We start from the raw sequence: 23,026 nt of genomic DNA on the forward strand, positions 1-23,026 counted from the left end.
TTGTGTAGTCCTTATTTAACAACTCTTTCAAACTATAGCATTCAATGCTAAAATAAAGTGTGCTTTGATTTCTTTACATGCTTCCTTATTAAGAAGTCCATTCCCTAGATAGGTGGTCTGGACTTTACAGTTAGACGCTTCTAATTAAAATTACTGTAAAACTTATATTTATCTAGTATAGAAACCTTGGACCTGTGAAGTTTGCACATTATTGGGACTAAACTAGGTGTTATATAAACAGTTGTATTATCTGAATGCCAGGGAACCAGAGCTGGGACCAACAAAGCCATTGTACTGAGACCTGATTATGTCATCTTTTTTAAAAATTTCCTGGGGTGGTTTTTAAAAAAATGTCCAAAAGAATGGATGAAATGATTAATGACACTTGAGAAAACTTCAGGAACAAAATGATACTATGCTGCACAAGACAGGCTGCATAAGACTATAGGAACAACTAGTACTGATCTCCATTCCAGCTGCAAATTGGGCTGCTAAGCTCTACTTCTGGCATTTTTTTTCATATAATGCTGGAAAATTTGATTTTTCTGGCCATATAACACTTTGTTTAGCAGCTGGTACTAATCATTAAGAAACCTGAAGTAACTCTTGTGTAGGTATTCTGAATTTCATCTGGGTTTGTGCCATTTGTAATTTCATGAAACAAATAGAACTAGACTAGGAAACTAAGAAGTAAAGGGGGAAGATAAGATGACCAGGGCAAAATAATGTCCATGATGTTGGATCATATCCATATGGACCGTTTTTACTGTGGGTTTCATTTCAGTGTTGAGTACAGGAACATCCCCCCATTAGCCTTACTGCAGTTGATTCTCTGGATTCATGGCTTTGACACAAGTTAAAGAAAAAGAAACACTACAAATGCACATGGGAAGGAAGCAGCAGAGAATCCTAGATGATGGTATGGAAGTAGAGACAACCTTCATTTTGAAAACATACCTTCCTATTAAAAGGAAAAGAAACTAAGGGTGAGATTCTCTGCTGCACATCTAGAAGACGAAGACCAGAATTCGGACTAGGGTGAAGTGGGCTAAAGTGACTTTAAGCCATTTTTGCACCCTCCTGATCCTAGGCTGCTGAAGGGTCTTGGAATGGGCCACATGGTAATTTAGAGAGCCTTGAAAAGCAGTCTACAGCAACCTCCCTGAGCTGTGCTATGGGAGGCAGTGCTGCATGCCGCAGCCCTCCTCTGGCATACCCCTTGCTCCAGGATTTATCAAAGGGGCCTTGGATAAAGGCTTGTGGCAGGGGAATCCTCTTTTTTTTAGAGGGCTTTTAGAGCTCTTACCTCTTTTTGACCATTTTACCTGATGTAAAGGTGCAGGAGTGAGGATGTCACCTCAGATCTGTAAACAGCTTTGTCAAGGCTGGAACACCCTGAATTGTTTCAGTGTAACTTGACAATGTATTTGTACGTTGCACAGGGAGTCTCAACTTGCCATGATACAGTGAGTCTACACTATTTCCGATAACACAGAAACTTTGCGCACCAGTAGGAAGCATTTACAAATGCGAATCAGTAATGGAGATCTTCAACACTGCAAATACCATCTTTAAGATTCCTCTTGGTGTCAATTTGTCCAATATGTGAAACAGTCTACATTAACAAATGTAGCTTTCTCTGTTTGAATTTGTAATCTACCTTCCTTATCTCCATGAACTTTGCCAGGAAGCTTTATAATTGCTACCCCTTTCAGTTTGCAATAATACCTTTTGTAACTATGTAATTTTTGGCCCTATTTTGATACAGAATGCTGGCAAAGTTTTCCGTGGAACGAAAATGCCTGGGAAAATGGGTAATGTCTACAGGACCGCTTTTGGATTAAAGGTGAGTTCTAAATATAGTAGTCACATGTGGACAGAGTTCACTCTATTTCAGTCAGATAATGAGGCTTGGCAGCTGCTAGAACACCATGTTATGCTGACAGGTACTGGTGACTGCTTGGAGCACAAACCTCTTTCAGATTGGGTGTGAACGCCTCCTTTAATTGTCATAACTGTCAGGATGAGTTAATCAGAAGCCCCATCAAAGTCTATATCTATACTACCACTCTTGTCTGTATGACTTATGTCACTAATGGGTGTAAAAAACACACCCTGAGCGACATAAGTTTCACCAACAGAAGCGCCGGTGTGGACAGTGCTATGTTGGCGGGAGAGCTTCTCCCACCAACATAGCTACCGCTGCTCATTGGGGGTGGTTTAATTATGTCAACCAGAGAGCTCTCTGCCGTCGGCATAGAGCAGCTACATCAGAGATCTTGAAGTGGCACAGCTGCATTGGTACAGATGTGCCGCTGTAACCTCTCTACTGTAGGCATGGCCTAAGCCAAAAAAGAATGTGAACCCATCCAGATGTTTTTGCTGAGTATCGTTTTTTTGCGGAGAGGCGAGGGGAAAAGGGAGGCAGAACACCTAGAAACTGAGAACACCCTGAATGGAGAGGCAGAGCAGCTGAAAACACAGCGTCTAACCCTGGAAGAAATGTGGAGAGAGGTTTTTGGGTGTTGGTGCTGTGAACAAAAGAAGCTGTTTCCTGATATCTGATTCTTTCTGCATTCAGTGACACAGGATTTTGTGCATTCTTTATAAATAAAACTTCATCAAAGAAATACCTCACTATCACCAATTTCTACTCACACCTGGAACATCCCTGGGGTCCCAGTCTTTGACTAGCTGCTTGGGTTGAAAAGGGGGAACACTCCACAGTGCAATATCACATTTCAGTGAGAACCCAAACTAGGCCAGCATAACTGGACCATGAAAGAGAGAGCCAAAAAGGCCCAAACAGCATGTGTCCATCCTCATCTTGTAACTTAAAAAGAAGGCATCTGCTCTGCTCCCGCATCCTAAGGGCTTGGCTTTTGGAGGTGGGATGGGAGTTATAGATGAGGCTTTAGCACATATGGTATATGCCTCACTGTCTTTCTGCGAGGTGGGCAGGAAAAGTACTTTTTGGAAGGTTACCAGCTGACTTCTTAGAGCCTGTGCCAGCTCTAGTTCGGATCCAGGCCAGGTCAGCAGTGCAATAAGTTCTTACAATCTGGTGGCTGCCCTGTTCACTGCCCTGTATCAAATGAGGTTATCGTCCCAGTCCAGTTTCTGATGCACACATGTTCACAGCACTAAATGGGAATGAAGACACGCTTACCCATACAGGTGACCTCTTTAGATAGTACAAGAAACATTTTAGTGCTGTGGTGGGAGGAAGTTTGTGCTGCTGCTATCTGGTTGGTGGATAAGTAGAGAACTTATATTTTCAGGGTGTTCAATTCAGCACTTTCACAAGTACTTAAAAAATTAGCAGCTGTTTGCAGTAACATTTCCATGACAAAAAGAAAAGGAGTAGTTGTGGCACCTTAGAGACTAATAAATTTATTTGAGCATAAGCTTTCGTGAGCTACAGCTCATTTCATCGTAGCTCACGAAAGCTTATGCTCAAATAAATTTGTTAGTCTCTAGGGTGCCACAAGTACTCCTTTTCTTTTTGCGAATGCAGACTAACATGGCTGCTACTCTGCAACATTTCCATGACACTTGCTTATCCTGCTTATTTGTCCCACAAGGTTTTGCTATAGCTCTCACTATAATGGGAAGAGAGACTGAAGTAAAATTGTGGTTGCTAGATCAAGATCTGAGCTTCAAGGGCTGATTGAAGTCGGCAGACAGGCTCCTATTGACTTATGGTTCAAGCCTCAAATGTATTTGAGGGGTGCCAGCTCAAAGTTGAGTTTGATTCAAATGTTGGGGCAAATTTAGGACAAATAACATGAAAGGCTCAGTCACACCTCTTCTCCCCAGAGTTCCAACTTCTGCTAACACATTTGTGCTTCATTTTGCCATTGAACATGGGCATACTTATGCCTTTTGCATCCATACACAATATATTATAAAATATATTCCTACATTGCATAAGCATCCCAATTGCGGAGCTGTATTTTGTGCCACAATGGCTTACATTTACCAACTTTTAACTGGCTATAAATAGTAAATTGAATAAATCCTGAAACCATAATAAAATGCATAGGTTTCCATTTTTTTTTAATCCTGCAGGTGTGGAGGATCAACACAAAGAACAACATTATTTATGTAAATGGTTCTGTCCCAGGTCACAAAAATTGTTTGGTAAAGGTACGTTTGTTTCTCAAGTTCTTTCATTTATCAAATAACTATTCATAATCTTGACATTATTTTATGTGGTCTACATTTTCTCCTGTTTGAAAGTTGATTTGTAGTGGAAAATAGTTGGTTTTGCTCTTTATTTGTTTAGGATCTGATCTTGCACCTTTGAATCCAGTGGGAGCAAGATTAGGACTGGGATGGGGAATAATCAGTAGAGATAATGATGAGGCCCTTATTCAGATTTGTTTTTGCTTTGTAATGGAAATGCTTATCGATGTTTAGCCTTCAGTATATTAACATACCTTGAATATGATTCTGTAATAGGTAGCTTCAGTCTAGTGCATTTCTGTTTATCACTATTAAACTGAGCCACTGGATTTGTTGGTGAGCTTTTCAAAGTACCTGCTCTGAGAGCTGTACTGATCATGAATGAACAGAAGTGCGGTTGACATCTGGTGTCTTGACCATACGTGGCAGGAGTTGGAATGCTACCTTTTTGTCTTTCTCCAACACTGCTTTCTGAAAGGTGAAACTGGGGCAGCTAGTGGTCGTGGGATGTTTTTTTTCTGTTAACATGCACAGAATACTGCCATTTTCTGCAGCATTTAAGGAAATGATCTCAAACTCCCATGAAATCTTCTCGGGATTCATAGGTTCCAAGGCCAGACGGGACCATTGTGATCATCTAGTCTGACCTCCCATAATAGTTGGAACATGTGTATTTCAAGTATGCATACATAATTCTAGAAGCCATAATAGTGAAATAAAAGACAATGCATGGGCAAGTCAGAAACCAACTGGCTCTAAGGACTCTTTCAAAATAGACTTGTCTTACTGCCTTTCTTTCCAACATTGCCTAAGCATATTGTAAATAGGTACTTGCAGGTATCTACTACCTGCAGGAAGTTAAGCCAGTTCCTCTGAGTTGGAGTAGATACCCAAAGACTCTCAATACCTTGTTATGCCTATATAGGGGTAAAACACCCACAGCTGTCCTGGGTCGGCTGACTCAGGATCACAGTGCTCTAGCTGCAGGGCTAAAAAATCAGTGTGTAGACAGTCAGGCTTTCGCTGGAGCCTGAGCTCTGAGGCCCTCCACCCCGAAAGGGTCCCAGAGCTTAGGCTTCGGCCCAAGACCAAATGTCTATACAATGATTTTTTTTTTTTTTTTTTTTCAGCCCCAGAGCCTGAGCCGGGCAAACCCAAGTCATCTGACCTGGGCCAGCTGCAGGTGTTTTATTTCTGTGTAGACATATCCTTTAAGATCAGTGACCAGAGAGACAGCAATAACAATTGGACAGATTGCCAAGTGTTAGTTGTGAAATATATACTTAAAATGCATCAGGACAGGGGAAATTAAATTATCCACCTCTTGAAAATCTCTAAGTTAATAGTTCAGAAGGTTTGAATATTGTGATTAAGAAGTTCATGTTTCTGGTATATGTTCTATTATAGACACTGAGTTTGTGATATGTACTGCACTGTTTGTGGAACAGCATTACAGACTTTTTTGCTTGCTTTAATAAAACAAACAAAAAAACCCCTCACTTTAGATGGGAAATGTTTCATTTTCTGTGGGGGGGGAGGGGAGAATAACTTCACATCACACTTTTTCCTACTTTGCGAATGCATCAATTTTTCTTTTTTTCTAACTTTGGTCTCAAAATCATTTCAGAGTTGAGAGGCAACTTTGAACCCTGCTTTGGATATGACCTCATTTCCTAGTTTAGGAGGTGGATTATGCAAATCAGTCTTTTTTTTTTTTTTTTTTTTTTTTAGTGAGGGAGGAAAGGGGGATTATACAGATGTCCAGAAAGATGTTTTTGGCAGATAAATCAGACTTCTCTCCAAAAGTAGTGGGCATGACATCAGTACTTGGGACTGTAACCGTGGGTGATTATTCATTAATTTAAACAGATGAAAAACCAGTCTTTTCTCTAGCTGCATTCAGAGGTTCTTGTCAATCCTGAGACACACAACTGAGGTTGATGTAGTTATGGTTAATGGGTTTGAGATTCAATGAAATAAGAGTGGGAGAAGTGGTGATTTTGGCCTGTGGTACAAATAATTCTTCATTTTAAAACTATATGTAACCCTTTTTTCTCTCTGCAGCACGAGGCAAAGGTCACTTGCTGATTTAAACTAGAGTAAATGGTGGATTCTCTTGAACTTGAAGTCTTTAAATCATGATTTGAGGACTTCAGTAATTCAGCCAGAGAATCTGGGTCTATTACAAGAGTGGATGGGTGAGGTTCTTTGGCCTGTGGTGTGCAGGAGGTCAGACTAGATGATCACAATGGTCCCTTCTGGGCTTAAAGTCTATGAGTCTAAGTGTAATTTTGTTGTAGGCCATTATTTTTAAGTCTTAATTTGTGAGACCTTGTCTGTAACTGGTGGATGAATAGCATACCATGTCTTTATGCTCCTATTTAATGATATCACTACATGAGAACTATAAATTGTCTCTTTTGTACTAAAATATATTTTTGCAAAAGATCTTGCATTTAGGTCACATCTTTGTGTTGGAGACAAATATTTAAAATTGGTAAATACATAGATGGCCCCATAACCACAGAATCTGAATACCTTGTGAGATCTTGCTCACATTTTTTTATTTAAACTAAATGACATTAAAGATTAGACTTATAATGTACATAGCACTGCATTTTCTTCTACATTGCTATTAACATTGCTATTAATTGAACCATAAAGAACTGTAAGTGAAAGAGTCATAAATGGTATTAATCTGACTGAGGTCTAGTTTAGCATGATATTGGGTTGCAAAATAGTTTAGATATATTGGTATGAAACAATGGAACAGATTTTTAAAATGGAATCATACTATCTGGGTTAATATTCTAGTGAATTCGACATGAAAAACTGGGGTTTTTTGTAGGTTCTTTTGCCCCGCATTCTCTATCTCCCTACTCCCCATGAGAGAGAAGCAGGGGGAGAATGCATTTCTTATAGAATTAAGTATAAACATATACTGTACGAAGGCTTTTGTTTTTTAAAGATATTCATTGGATAAACTGAAAGAAGCTATAAAAATACTTTCACCTTTTCCCCCAGGAATCTTTAAACTTTTAAAATTTTCTTTCATTAAAATATTATGAATAACAATGAAATATGCGAGAAGGGGACATATACTAAATTGCTCAATAGTGGGGCTGGGCAAATTTATTTATTTATTTATTTGGTTTGCTGTCAGTTTTGAGAAATGGGGGGGGGGATTCTGTTTGGCTTGAAACCAAATTATTGTTTGGCTGAAACCAAATTAAAAAAGCCTGTCTTGGTGATTTTTAAAGGGTTGGATTCACAAAATGTGGGGGGGGGGGGGGGCAGATTGTAATGCTGGTATTATAACAGTTAGCCAAGTTAGGGCACTGACCTCGTATGTGGGAGACCTGGGTTTAAATCCCCATTTCAAAGCAGGGGTTTGAACTCAGGTCTCCTAACTACCATACTATGGGGTATTCCGAGACGTCTGTCTCTCTCTCTCTCTCCTGGTGAAGCAGTTCAACTTTGTATGAAATAGCTGGGTAGTCATTAGGCCAGAGAGAAACAGAAGAAATGACTGTTCAGCCTTGAGGTTAGGGTTCAAATCCATGCTCTTGAGCGGGGATTGAAACCCCAGATCTCCCACAGCCCAGGTGAGTGCTTTAATGGTTGGGCTAAAAATTATAAAATGGGTAGGTAGTACCATCACCACCTCTTCCTGCCATTTTGTGAATTTTAGCCTGAAAAAAAAAAAGCTGGCCGAAACTATTGGGTGAATTAATGTCAAATTTGCAAAGAGTTTCAGATTAACTGAACTGCATGTTTAGGTGAATATAAATTGTTTTTTTCAAACAATTTTGCCCATCTTTACTCTACCTCACAAGAGGTGCTCAGTATCTCCCAAGAAGGATTCAGCCCTTAATTGAGTCAAGTAGGTACTTCTACCTTTCTGAATTATAAGACTTTTGCTTAGTTATCATAGCAAAGAATGAGAATTACAGTTCAGCAAATTGTAACAAGCCTTTCTGACCATTAAAATCTCAGATACTGCAGAGCAAGGGTATTATCACTAGGAGAGCTTGTACAACTATGTCTGTAAACTAAAGATAGATTTCCTGTAAGTTGTAGTGTTTGTCCCTGTTGCTGCTTTTTTGACCCCCTCTACAGTAGTAATCCTCTAGAGCTTAGTTACTAAATGAGGTCTGTGGGTGGAATTTTCAGAAGTACCCATTTGATTTAGGAGCACATGTCCTCTTGACTTTCTATGGGTATGTGTTCGTAAGTCACTCCAGGCACTTCTGAAAATTTCACCTGATATTCCACTTTTGAGCTTGGTGCAGCTCTCCTACTCTCTATAGTTCTTAAATTGGGAGGGATTAAATAGCTTTAATGTTTTTCCTTAGAGGAGAGTTACTGGTATTTGGGCTACAGACAGTTTGTGAAAGGCCAGCTAGTCTCTTGGCATGCAGTTGGGAGAAAACATAGGGTGAGGGTCAGGAAAGTGAATAATACACTCATCAAAGTAGTTGAGTGAAAATGTTACAATGTTTTCTATTTTCTCTTAGCGTTTTACTAAAAACTCTGTTGTAGTATATTAGTTGGTTTTCAATTTTTAAAAAAAACTTACAAGACTCTGTTTTCACATAGTGATTAACTATACCACAGTGTGCATTAGCAGGATATTCCTTAGGCAGTTGAAGGCTCATAGATAGGCTCTCAAGATACCAGAGGTATGCACAACATAGCAGTGGATTATTGCTGGGCTAGAATGGGTTCAATAGTATAGTTTTTTGACATTGAAAACTATTTTAAAATTAATTTTAAGAAACACAGTCCTGTCACCGCAAAAGGCTCTGTTTTCTTCTTCTCCTTAGTCCAGTACTTGCTAAGAAAGATTCTGCTAGAAGAAAATAGTCTAGATGGTCACTTGCCTTGAAAGGTTATGTATGAGCCTGGCAGCTAAAGGGGGGGATTATATTTTGCAAGCTCTTCTGAAAAGAGGTCTTCAAAAAATGATATGTGGCTGAAAATGATTATATATAAATAATCCTAAAGGCAATTTACACAGTACTGTCAACCAAAAGAATGCTTATGATAATTGGTACTCTTCAAGCCATGGAGTGTTGGACTCCAACGTGCAGGTCAGATCTGGTGTGCTGAATGGATTAATCTGGGCCTGTGACAGATTCAATCAAGAACATTCAGCTTTTTGTAAACAAAAAAAGCGCACACAAAAAGTAAATAGTTATATCTGGGGGGGGAGGACATTTATTAGATAATCAGCATTCCTTGGATAGTTATTTTGATAATATAACCCTTATTGCTGTGCACACAATTCCAGAGAACTTTTATTAGATCAAAATAGTAAATATTGAGGCCATTTCACATAGCCCATATAAACTAACCAGGTTTCAGCTTTGGTTTCATAGAGGAAGCTGCTTTCGCCTGGGGTGCCATTGTCTTGTCTTGTTTTAATAACAACAGGGTATCTTCAATAAACGTCTGGTGGCAGTAAAAACAGAGTAAGACTGGTTCTTTAATCCTTGTTTTATGAGGTCATTGAGACTCAGAATATTGTATTCTATTTTCTGCCAGCCTACAGCTTTCCTAGACTTTAAGGTCAGATTTCACTCTAAGTGGATCCTACAGATTCATTTTCTGAGCAGTGGCTTTAAGTTGCTTAAAGAAAAATCACCTGCCATATGAAGGTGCATTTTAAAAAAAAAACTTTTCTCCTTTTGCAATATTAACTTTTGAATTGCATTTTATTTACATCAGATAAGTCTTATTAAAACCCAGCACTGTTAAACTTGCAAACAAAGGGCTACAGCAGGGAACAATTTACTATTCTCTTTGAAAAAAGCGTACTGTAAGTGCAACATGCTGTGTCTCAGGGTTGGATCTTTTCCCTTGTCTCTTTCTTTCTTTACTGAGCTGTCACATTCAGTTAGATTATACAGTATTCCCACTTGCATTTAGACTTGTTGCCTCCTTTTTGCTTTAAAAGCAGCCCTGCTCTTGAAAGCAGACCAAAAAGATGTTAAAAAGACAGCACTGCTTCTCTAGTCAGCAAAACTGTTAACAGGAAGCTGAAAACTGCTGAGCCAAACCACACTAGCCAACCTAGTAAAACAAATGCATGGAAGTCTATAAGTGAACAGGATAACAAATTTCAATTGTGATGGCAGTCTCTTGCTGTGCCACTTACGTGGATAGGTATTTGTTACATTACCTGTTTCAGTGACGACAAATTCAGTCAGTGGATCACTGAATTAAAATTTTTAATATAGTCCCTGATTTAATTAGAAAGGTGTTTTCCTTTTATACTTTACACTGTCAGTCTACCTTGGATGACACCTACTGATGTGCGTTGGAAGCTTGCACAAAGATCAAAGGCAAAATGTCTTCTTTATAGTTAGTAATGTTACTGGGCCTTATTCTGGGAAAATATGATGCAAGGTACTTTTAGGACTGCTTTGATATTTCTCCTTTTTTTTTTGGCAATTTACATATGGAAGTATCCAAGTTTTGTGTACAGACTGTGTTAATCATGTGCAAATTACATGCAACGGCACACTTGTGTTTGAAAATATGCTAAGTCACAGAGGAGTAACCTTAGCTTCCGCCAAATTTCAGATGTCTACAAGTAGACATTTTGGAACAGGCAAATAAGTACATGTTGCACTTGCAATCATTTGAAATCATTAGACTTCAGAGTCAACACTTGATTGAGAAGAATAGGGTCAATTCACATTTCAAAACGGTTTCAGACTAACACCATTACAACCATAAATGCTACAAACTTAATATTTTTAAACCCTTGTTTTTTGGCAATAAATAGCTGATTACTTTGACATTAGAGCATTCTTTAGTTAGTACAGTATACAGTTATTACAAAAAATATAAAAATCACCTGCACAAACACATTCAGCAGTTGGGAAGGGGGAGTATCAAATCAATGAGTGAAGGAATGGGGCAGACCGTCTGATAAAATAGGGAACTAACTTCAGTTAAATTAGCAATGAACAAGTCCAGTAGAGTGCTGTGCCTGAGAATTAAGCCCTTCATGCCAAATGAAGAGAGGCTGCCAAATACATTGTCTGCCACATAGCCCTGAAGCATGTCTGTAGCCACTCAATACATGAGAGCTCCTAGGTCTGCGGGTTCTACCTTAGGAAGAATTTTCCAAAAACAGCGTAGTGTGGCATACTACAGATATCAGATACCTAATCAAACCTAATTCCTTAGATATTACCTAGTGCTTGAGTCCCCACGCTCATTTCTGAGGTTTATTGTAGTCATAAATCCAACTCATTGCTTCAGACACCTCCTTTACCGCCATCTGAATAAGCATCCTAAGGACGGGCTAGGATAAGCCTATTTTCTGGAAATCTCTCAGTTAACCTCATTTGGTGGAATACCTCTTGCATGGATTTTCTCTCCTTTTCTCTCTCTTTTCAACTAACCTCTCTACACTGTTTTTTCCTTGTTAGGAGCCCACACCTTCTAACTTCCTTCCAGGATTCTTTGTCTACATTTACACATACTTTTTCTCTCTACTCCAGATTTAGAGTAGTTTGATCTTATGGCAGGGGTAGCTGCCCTGGGACACCACCTTTCATAGGTTGCTTTGGATTCCAGTACAAGATGCCTGTAACAGTCCTACTGAATGAGACTAAAGCACTTGGTGGCTGGAAACCCCTCTTCATCTGAGCCCAGAATAGGCAGGAACATAGTAGCAATATTTTTTCGTAAGAAAAGAGGAAGGGGACAGTGCACTAGAGCCCCTATCTGTTGCTTGTCAACCACTAAACCACCTTGTAGTGCACCTTGCGGATATACTGTGTGTGTGTGTGTGTATATATTTAGGAATCCGTGTATCCACAATGGGTCCAGAATGTGACTAATCACATGAATTTTCAGGCCTTGTTTTCAGCAGTGAAAGAGTGAAGTTTCAGAACTGAATGCTGGTGAATCCCTGGTTTAATTAGAAGGGGCTTGCCTTTTATACTTTGCACTGAACCACGCAGGTAAATAACTTTGACAAAGTAATATTTCTAATCAGCTAGAAAAGCTTGCTTTGTCACTTAGATCTAAGAATATAATTTAAAAAAAAAAACTACTTTGAGCAAGAATGGAAGAATTTTTCTGATACCAATATGAGTTTGAACACTTACAAACTGGGATTTTTGATTACTGAAGCAACCTACTTCTGGTAATATCTATGTCCTTCTTTCTATTCCTTTTACTGAGATAGAGGGACTGGAACTACTGGCTGTTCCACAGATGTAATCGAGAAGAAAAGAGGCAGAATCTCTTCTGTTAGGAGCTCATGATTCTGGAGTTATCTCCCTTGCCCTATACACAAGTTAATCTGTTATATTCTTAAAGGGAAAGCACAAGATTAATTGGGTTTTGTAATACCTGAGGGGGGTTACAATTTAGGATTTTTTTTATCTTTTGTTGAGGCACACAGTTGCCTTTGGACTTACTGTGCTGATATATATCACATACAGTGAAAGCATGGATCCTTGCAAACACTAAGCAACCCTACTCACACATTATAAGTTTAAGAAGGAGGAATCCATCTACCTTTTTGCTGTTTAAAAAATGGTAAACTCTAACTGTAATACCATTGTTAGAGGATAGACAAAGTTAATAGAAACTTTAGTAGATATCTTTTATGGGTAACCTTAATTCTGAATTTCCTGGGTTTACAGTGCTTGGGTTTGGAGATAATTACAACATCTCTGTAATATTTTTTTACACTTAAATTACTGATGAGTACTCTCAACTTTAACCCAATCAATGTAGTTTTTTGTAGGGGATATCTACTTTAAAAACTTCTAAGGAAGGAGATTCCATCACCTCCCTAGGTAACGCATTCCAGTGTTTCACCACCCTCCTAGTGAAAAAGTTTTTCCTAATATCCAACCTAAACCTCCCCCACTGCAACTTGAGACCATTACTCCTTGTCCTGTCCTCTTCTACCACTGAGAATAGTCTAGAACCATCCTCTCTGGAACCACCTCTCAGGTAGTTGAAAGCAGCTATCAAATCCCCCCTCATTTTTCTCTTCTGTAGACTAAACATTCCCAGTTCCCTCAGCCTCTCCTCATAAGTCATGTGTTCCAGACCCCTAACCATTTTTGTTGCCCTTCGCTGGACTCTCTCCATTTTATCCACATCCTTCTTGTAGTGTGGGGCCCAAACTGGACACAGTACTCCAGATGAGGCCTCACCAATGTCGAATAGAGGGGAACGATCACGTCCCTCGATCTGCTCGCTATGCCCCTACTTATACATCCCAAAATGCCATTGGCCTTCTTGGCAACAAGGGCACACTGCTGACTCATATCCAGCTTCTCGTCCACTGTAACCCCTAGGTCCTTTTCCGCAGAACTGCTGCCTAGCCATTCGGTCCCTAGTCTGTAGCTGTGCATTGGGTTCTTCCGTCCTAAGTGCAGGATCCTGCACTTATCCTTACTGAACCTCATCAGGTTTCTTTTGGCCCAATCCTCCAATTTGTCTAGGTCCCTCTGTATCCTATCCCTGCCCTCCAGCGTATCTACCACTCCTCCCAGTTTAGTATCATCCGCAAATTTGCTGAGAGTGCAATCCACACCATCCTCCAGATCATTTATGAAGATATTGATATTGAGACCATTACTCCTCGTTCTGTCATCTGCTACCACTGAGAACAGTCTAGATCCATCCTCTTTGGAACCCCCTTTCAGGTAGTTGAAAGCAGCTATCAAATCCCCCCTCATTCTTCTCTTCAGCAGACTAAATAATCCCAGTTCCCTCAGCCTCTCCTCATAAGTCATGTGCTCAGCTTCTCGTCCACTGTAACCCCTAGGTCCTTTTCTGCAGAACTGCTGCCTAGCCATTTGGTCCCTCGTCTGTAGCGGTGCATGGGATTCTTCCGTCTTAAGTGCAGGACTCTGCATTTGTCTTTGTTGAACCTCATCAGATTTCTTTTGGCCCAATCCTCTAATTTGTCTAGGTCCCTCTGTATCCTATTGCTGCCCTCCAGCATAGCTACCTCTCCTCCCAGTTTAGTGTCATCTGCAAACTTGCTGAGGGTGCAATCCACACCATCCTCCAGATCAGTAATGAAGTTATCGTACAAAACCGGCCCGAGGACCGACCCTTGGGGCACTCCACTTGATACCAGCTGCCAACTAGACATGGAGCCATTGATCCATAGACATGGATCACTACCCGTTGAGCCCGACAATCTAGCCAGCTTTCTATCCACCTTATAGTCCATTCATCCAGCCCATATTTCTTTAACTTGCTGGCAAGAATATTGTGGGAGACCATGTCAAAAGCTTTCCGAACGTCAAGGAACAACACGTCCACCGCTTTCCCCTCATCCACAGAGCCAGTTATCTCGTCATAGAAGGCAATTAGATTAGTCAGGCATCACTTGCTCTTGGTGAATCCATGCTGACTGTTCCTGATCACTTTCCTCTCCTCTAAGTGCTTCAGAATTGATTCCTTGAGGACCTGCTCCGTGATTTTTCCAGGGTCTGAGGTGAGGCTGACTGGCCTGTAGTTCCCAGGATCCTCCTCCTTCCCTTTTTTAAAGATGGGCACTACATTAGCCTTTTTCCAGTCGTCCGGGCCCTCCCCCGATCACCATGAGTTTTCAAAGATAATGGCCAATGGCTCTGCAATCACCTCCGCCAACTCCTTTAGCACTCTCGGAGGCAGCGCATCCGGCCCCATGGACTTGTGCTCGTCCAGCTTATCTAAATCATCCCGAACCACTTCTTTCTCCACAGAGGGCTGGTCACCTCCTCCCCATGCTGTGCTGCCCAGTGCAGCAGTCTGGGAGCTGACCTTGTTCGTGAAGACAGAGGCAAAAAAAGCATTGAGTACATTAGCTTTTTCCACATCCTCAGTCACTAGGTTGCCTCCCTCATTCGGTGAGGGGCCCACACTTTCCTTGACTTTCTTCTTGTTGCTAACATACCTGAAGAAACCCTTCTTGTTACTCTTATCATCTCTTGCTAGCTACAACTCTAGGTGTGTTTTTGGCCTTCCTGATTTCACTCCTGCATGCCTGAGCAATATTTTTATACTCTTCCGTGGTCATTTGTCCAGTCTTCCACTTCTTGTAAGCTTCTTTTTTGTGTTTTAAGATCAGCAAGGATTTCACTGTTAAGCCAAGCTGGTCGCCTGCCATATTTACTATTCTTTCTATACATCGGGATGGTTTGTCCCTGTAACCTCAATAAGGATTCTTTAAAATACAGCCAGCTCTCTTGGACTCCTTTACCCCTCATGTTGTTCTCCCAGGGGATCCTGCCCATCAGTTCCCTGAGGGAGGCAAAGTCTGCTTTTCTGAAGTCCAGGGTCCGTATTCTGCTGCCCTCCTTTCTTCCCTGTGTCAGGATCCTGAACTCAACCATCTCATGGTCACTGCCTCCCAGGTTCCCGTCCACTTTAGCTTCCCCTACTAATTCTTCCCAGTTTGTGAGCAGCAGGTCAAGAGCTCTGCCCCTAGTTGGTTCCTCCAGCACTTGCACCAGGAAATTGTCCCCTACATTTCCTGGATTGTCTGTGCACCGCTGTATTGCTCTCCCAGCAGATATCAGGGTGATTGAAGTCTCCCATGAGAACCAGGCCTGCGATCTAGTAACTTCCATTAGTTGCCGGAAGAAAGCCTCATCCCCCTGATCCGGTGGTCTATAGGAGACTCCCACCACGACATCACCCTTGTTGCTCACACTTCTAAACTTAATCCAGAGACTCTCTCAGGTTCTTCTGCAGTTTCATTCCGGAGCTCTGAACAGTCATACTGCTCTCTTACATACAGTGCAACTCCCCCACCTTTTCTGCCCTGCCTGTCCTTCCTGAACAGTTTATATCCATCCATGACAGTACTCCGGTCATGTGAGTTATCCCACCAAGTCTCTGTTATTCCAGTCACATCATAATTCCTTGACTGTGCCAGGACTTCCAGTTCTCCCTGCTTGTTTCCCAGGCTTCTTGCATTTGTGTATAGGCACTTGAGATAATTCGCTGATCCTCCCGCTTTCTCAGTGTGTCCTTTGCATTTGCCCTGTCCTGGTGCATGAGACTTCTATTTCAGTTGAAGGAAAACTATGGCATATCTGCAATTTTCCTGAGGAAAAGTATGAAGTAAAGATACAATTCTTCAACTTAAATGTTCTGTCTAGTCTTTTAAGGATGCTATAGGGCCAGAAGAGGTATGGTAGTTCAGTATGCGTTCTGTAGCCACAACTTTCTAGCCTTTTCACATCAGAAAAATTAGGAAAGAAGCAAAAATATTAGACTTAGTTTGTACACTTCAACAAGTTTTCTGCTTCACAAGCAGTCTGCATTTTGCTGCTGTAGTTGCTAACACTGACATAGCCTGCAGCCCTATTAAACTGCAAATGTGAGTATGACTTAATCGGTTCCTAAATGGGCATCAAACTTGATGCTTAAGTATTTTATGCTGATGGATTTCTGAAATTGAATTGTATTTCTGTTTATACTGCCAATTATGCTTGACAGTACATGAATAATGTATATCCACAGCTTATTAAGTATCTGCAAAGTCCATTACCTTTGTTTTATAGACTTAATGACAAAACCATGACCAAACCAGTTTTAACTTTCTGCATGTAAAAAACCTTTCGTTTGTTTAAACTATTTTATTCACTCTTCAATAAAAAAATTACAAACAGATATAAAAAGGGACTATAATATTGTAGATAAGCAAAACAAAATACATAATACCACTACTAAATTTAGTTATACCACCTAAGTATTACTGGATACTCAAAGCTAACAGGACACTAGTGTTTGGTAATGTTACCTTCTGTGGATCAGTTCTTAAATCTCAGGTAGAGAACATAGTGGATCAAAGCTTCAGACCTTTTTCTGTCCCTAGGATGGCCAATAAAATTCAGTTCTTGGAGAACAGTACGTTACCTACAAAGAGTGCTTTTAATATGTGTAAAAGTATTACAGTACCAACTCTAACAATATATAAACTAGATACCGGTGTGCTCAAGATGTTGACTGTAGCGCTAATGGTAGAGTGTATGTTTTGCATGTATGTTCCTTTCCATGCTCCTCTGCAGTCCTGAGTTTGAATATGAAGCTAGACTGCTACTAGAGAGATGGTGCTGTTTTTTTAATTTTTTTTAAAAAGGCGCAATTGACCATTGTAACTGGGTCAGTAAGGGACCTGGTGGCTTCTCCATAACTTGGCATCTTTAAATCAATGTGGGTGTCTTTAAGAAAATATGCTGTAGCTGACCCCCAAGATATGGGCTTGATGCAGGTATGACTGGGTGAAATTCTGTGGTACAGGAGGTCAGACTAGGTCATCATAATGGCTTTTTTTTTTGGCTTTATAATCCATAAAGATAATGGCTCTTAAAGGTTCATTAGGAGAGCATCATGGAAAACAGGCCCAAATCCTGCAAGCTGCTCCATGCAGGCAGACCTTGCACCCACACAACGCATTGTGTGGGATCAAGCAACCTCAGCAGTCCCTTTGTGTGTATTTATTATGATGTAGTCTTTGTTACATGATTGTTTACTGTTCCTCTCCCCCTCAAGATCTCTCCCTATAATCAGAGTGATGCTTCTGTTGCTATTATGCATAGAAAGAATACAATAATTAAAGGCTTGATCCTGCAACCAACTGAGCTTTGTGTGCTACTGAGTTCATAGAGTGCTGAGGGAGTGTGCTGCGCCCCCTATGGAAGTGATGTGCAATCCATAGGCTTCCCAGCCAGCAGGGTGCCTTCTGCAGAGAAGCACATGGCTCCAGAATGCTGCAGGGAGGGAGATTTGGGCTGTGGTCATCTCAACCACTGGCTTTCTCCCTGGATATTTATATCTTCCAAGATATATCAGTCTCTGCTCTGAAACACACTATTGCTGAATTCTTGCATTGCTACTTCAGAGGACACTGAAGAACAAAAAAGCTCATTGGGGCTCTTCTTTTTTGCCACTTTTACTAGGTCAGGATATCCTCAGGCTGTTCTTGTCCCTTAGTATCTGGGTTATGAGCGCTTTACTAGCACTTATACTTGAATCACAGTAGCGTGTAACTGCTGTAGTATGCAACTAATTCTTCTGTTTTGTTTTTGGTCCATGGCTTACTGTAGTAACACAGTATTTAAAGTCTTCAGTGTACTGTCCTTATAAACATAAAAGAAACCGTTTAATAGCCGTCTTAAAAAGAGAGAACCATTACATTGCCTTTTAACAATGAAGCACATTTTTAAAGTGAAAATTTTAATTTCCTTCCTTGGTTGCATACACCTGCAACAGCAGCCCTCCAAGCAACCTTCTAAAGACGAAATGAAATGAGACCTTTTTTCAGTTTGGCATAAATGCACCTGTGTTTGCTGTGACATCAACAGCAAAGCTTACGCAGTCAACCCACAATTGTTGAAAGAGCTGGATGTAAAACACTGGAAGAGAACACAAAAAGAGTGCTAGTTTCGGTTACACTAGCAAATCAAAAGAAAACAGTTGTTACATCAAATGTGCCTTGTGTTCCTGGAACGTGTGAAACCTCCAAAGAGTGTTGTAAAGAAAAATGGTATTGCTGTATTCTGCTGAAAAGGACAGAGGGTCACTTTGAAGTATACAGCAATACATAAGAACCCGCCTGAACGCACAAAAGAAACACTCTGCAAAATGCTACTTTAGAATTAATGTGCAGAATGTAATGTTAAGGCCGAACAGGGCTATTGGACGAACACAAGTGAACTGGCATTGGACAGAAGTTTGAGAAGGTTATAAATATCAACAGTTAAGAACAGATACTTTATTCCTAAATCCTAGAATAAAAGGGTGTTTTAAAACTTCTCAATGGAAAATAAAACTGAATATTCATGTGCTGAAACAAGTGGTTGATCAACTTAATTCCTTTTACTGACAGGGAATTCAAAACAGTCCATAATGGGTAAGCACAGTATGTCATTTCATAATGAGGACGATTCAAAATCGCCAAAAATGTACAAACAAAAACCTAACCAACTGGGTAAGCTATCAATGGAATGAACTAAAAGGCCATCACATAAAAACCTGGCTTCTGCCCCAAAGTGCATACTCCTAAGTGATGAGGCAAATAAAGCTCAAAAATGGACAAGAAGGTAGGCCAGTGGAAGAGAAGGACAAGGGCAGCACTAATAGGATTGCACAGTGACTGGACCCACGGGAAGGAGGCTCTTGAGGAACTCCACCAGGACATCAACAATTTCCACCCCACCATCAACCTCAGCCTTGACCAGTCCACACAAGACATCCACTTCTTGGACACTGCAGTGCAAATAAGCAGTGGTCACATAAACACTACCCTATACCAGAAACCTACTGACCGCTATACTTACCTACATGCCTCCAGCTTTCACCCAGACCACATCACACGATCTATTATCTACAGCCAAGCTCTAAGATACAACCGCATTTGCTACAGTCCCTCAGAGACAGACAGACACACCTATAGGAGCTCTATCAAGCATTCTTACAACTACAATACGCACCTGCTGAAGTGAAGAAACAGATTGACAGAGCCAGAAGGGTACCCAGAAGTCACCTACCACAGGACAGGCCCAACAAAGAAAGTGACAGAACGCCACTGGCCATCACCTATAGCCCCCAACTAAAACCTCTCCAACGCAGCAGCAGCAGCAGCAGTGCATTAGTTGGGGATTGGTCCTGCTTTGAGCAGGGGATTGGACTAGATGACCTCCTGAGGTCCCTTCCAACCCTGATATTCTATGAAGGAACTACAACCTATCCTGAAGGACGATCCCTCACTCTCACAGACCTTGGGAGACAGGCCAGTCCTTGCCTACAGACAGCCCCAAAACCTGAAGCAAATACACACCAGCAACTACACACCACACAACCCAGGAACCAATCCCTGCAACAAATCCCGGTGCCAACTCTTTCTGCATATCTATTCAAGGGACACCATCAGAGGACCTAACCACATCAGTCACACCATCAGGGGCTCGTTCACCTGCACATCTACCAATGTGATATATGCTTTCATGTGCCAGCAGTGCCTCCTTGCCATGTATATTGGCCAAACCAGACAGTCTCTATGCAGAAGAATAAATGGACACAAATCTGACATCAGGAATTGTAACATTCAAAAACCAGTAGGAGAGCACTTCAATCTCCCTGGACACTCAAAAACAGACTTAAAATTGGCAATTCTTCAACAAAAAAACTTCAAAAACAGACTCCAACGAGACACCGCAGAACTGGAATTCATTTGCACACTGGACACCATCAGATTAGGCCTGAATAAAAACTGGGAGTGGATGGTCTCTACAAAAAGTAATTTTCACTCTGCTGATACTCACACCTTCTTGTCAACTGCTGGAAATGGGCCACCTTGATTGCATTGGCCCTGTTTGCACTACAAAAGTCATTTTCCCTCCCTTGGTATTCACCCCTTCTTGTCAACTTTTGAGAATAGGCCACTTGCACCTTAATTGAATTGGCTCATTAGCACCCACTTGGTAATGCAACTCCCATCTTTTCATGTGCTGTAGTATATATTCTTTTTACTATATTTTTCACTCCATTCATCTGATGAAGTGGGTTTTAGCCCACGAAAGCTTATGCCCAAATAAATGTTAGTCTCTGCGGTGCCACAAGGACTCCTTGTTGTTTTTGCTGATACAGACTAACATGGCTACCACTCTGAAACAGTTACTCAGTAACTCATTTTCTTTTTTACAATGAAGATGGCACTAAACTTTACTGCTTAGGTTACCTCGTTCTTGTGAGCTAAACCTTGGCAGTCATGATGTTCCAATTTTAACCTCAATCCACATAAAAGATCTGTTTGACATAAGACGTAAAATGCAAATGATTGTCCGCTCACACTGCAGCTATCGTCGTAGATACGTGGTGGAGATTGTGCATGACTGGAGAACAGCATTAATAAGTATATGGCAGAAGAGAAATATGGCATCCTGGAGCAATAGATTGTGCAAAAACATCATGTATCATAACCAGCACATAATTCCAAGACCACCTAAAATAGTCTCAAGGATTTGAGAGCCACTTTGACATGTGAAACCAATTCCTCCTCTAACTTTAGCAAGCAAAATTGTGTTTTAAGCCTGGAAACTCATTTCATTTAGGAAGCTATTGAGATTTCGCAGCTGAAATTCCAACCTGCAGTTTCTGTCATAGGAAGCCAGGATGTTAAATCTAAGGCTTAGTTCACACTATAAAGTTTTGCCATCATACTTAGGTAAGCTAGGAGTGGGTGGAAGGGTGGGTAGGGAGAAATCACACCTACTTTCTCCCCTCCCAGCGGATTTAGCTGTGCTAGAAAAAAAAACCCAGTTTAAATGCAACTGTGCTGAGAGAGCAGCGCTTCTGTCAACATAGGTAATGTAGTTCATGGAGATGGTGTTACTATGCTATCAAACTCCTCCTGTCTGCTAATGGTGCACCTACCCTAGGGGACCCTGCTGGTGTAGCTATACCAGCAAATCATTTGCCATGTAGACAAGCCTTTAGCAATGGTGTGTGGTCCCAAAATGTATACCTGTCAGGGTGGATTGATTTAAATCGTAATTTAAATTATCTATTGTAATCTTAACTTGGCATTTGTACTTTTTAGTTATTTTCCTAAATTGGTTGGTGCCATTTGGCATTACATTTTGCTAATCAGGGGGATAAGCTGTTATATTCATACACATTTAAGCAATTATATAGCTTAATATGCATTTATTCAGATTCTTAATTTTTACATTTTTCATTTTAGAAAATGGCAAAAGATGCATTTCTTATTTACTAGATTTTTTTTTTTTACTTGTGATTTGTCAGGGTGCATTTGGAAATTGGAATTCAATTAAATGCACAAAAACATCATTTTAAAATTCTTAACTAAAACGACCTTAAATGTGCTGGTTACATTAAAGAAAAGTTTATCAAAACATGTTTTTCATTTAAAACTAACTTACTAAACAAAGGAAATATCTGTAGTTGGTGAATTTAACTTTCTGGTCACCTTGTCCTTCAAGATTTTAGAACTAGTAGATCTCATTCTTTCACACATAGTTTTCCTGATTAGATTAGATTAGAAGTGGAAAACTGGTTTTTCTGCTTTTTCACCTCTCAATGTGTTTCTCAACTTTGAGTGAACTAGTAGTTGAACTGAACTAGTTGAATAAACTAAAATGAAAATCTTCTCTCTGTACTTTCAGAAGAAGCTACTGCTGTTCAAAGTTGCTTTAGCACTTCAGAAACTCCGGTTCCACATGCTTAACCAATGAATTCCATAAGTTTAGTGGAGTGACTTTCTTAAAATATTGGCAGCAAATATGAACTGCTTAATATTTTTTTATTTACTATACTTTTTAAATCTGTTTTTATCCACCCTGATATCTCTGCAGGACTCTGTGGGGAGGCTAAAGTACTATCAAGTATTCTGAGTAAAGTACTGTCTTCCTATCAGAACTGAATTGTCGGCTGGTATCGGATTGTTCAGGCCTGTCTTTTGTTCTGTTCAATTTCTGCCATAAACAACTGGTTCCATTGTATGTGTTTTCCAGTCAAGTGAGACCAGTCTTTCAATTACTAAACTTATTGCATGATCTGTTATAAAAGTGGGTAATAGAAAAACAAGTTTCCTGTCTCTGCAGGGCATATTTATCTCTGTTGTAATATGTTTCTTCTGAATATAGTTAAATTCAGTAGATGAAAGGGATTATTATAGCTTTCAGAAAGAACTCCATATATAGTAATATAGAAATGGTGAGGTTAGTTTTAAATGAGATTTCATTGCCCTTCAGTGGGTCGTTCCTTTTTCTGCAGAGATACCAGGCCTTTATCATTTATCTCATACAACCTGTGGGCATGAGGAAAATTA

The 23,026-nt window shown here is 40.4% G+C and overlaps 1 protein-coding gene across 3 annotated transcripts in view; it reads left to right on the top strand.

Moving 5' to 3' along the window:
- Positions 1-23,026, top strand: part of MRPL3 (mitochondrial ribosomal protein L3) — a 59,058-nt gene that overhangs the window by 32,503 nt on the left and 3,529 nt on the right. For all 3 annotated transcript variants that reach the window (XM_043540818.1, XM_037890313.2, XM_027826739.3), the window contains exons 8-9: positions 1,769-1,846; positions 4,072-4,149. In XM_043540818.1, coding sequence (XP_043396753.1) covers positions 1,769-1,846; positions 4,072-4,149 — 156 coding nt within the window. The remainder of the gene's footprint in view (positions 1-1,768; positions 1,847-4,071; positions 4,150-23,026) is intronic.

The sequence above is a fragment of the Chelonia mydas genome, chromosome 2 (genome assembly GCF_015237465.2).
Source record: "Chelonia mydas isolate rCheMyd1 chromosome 2, rCheMyd1.pri.v2, whole genome shotgun sequence".
NCBI lineage: Eukaryota > Metazoa > Chordata > Testudines > Cheloniidae > Chelonia > Chelonia mydas.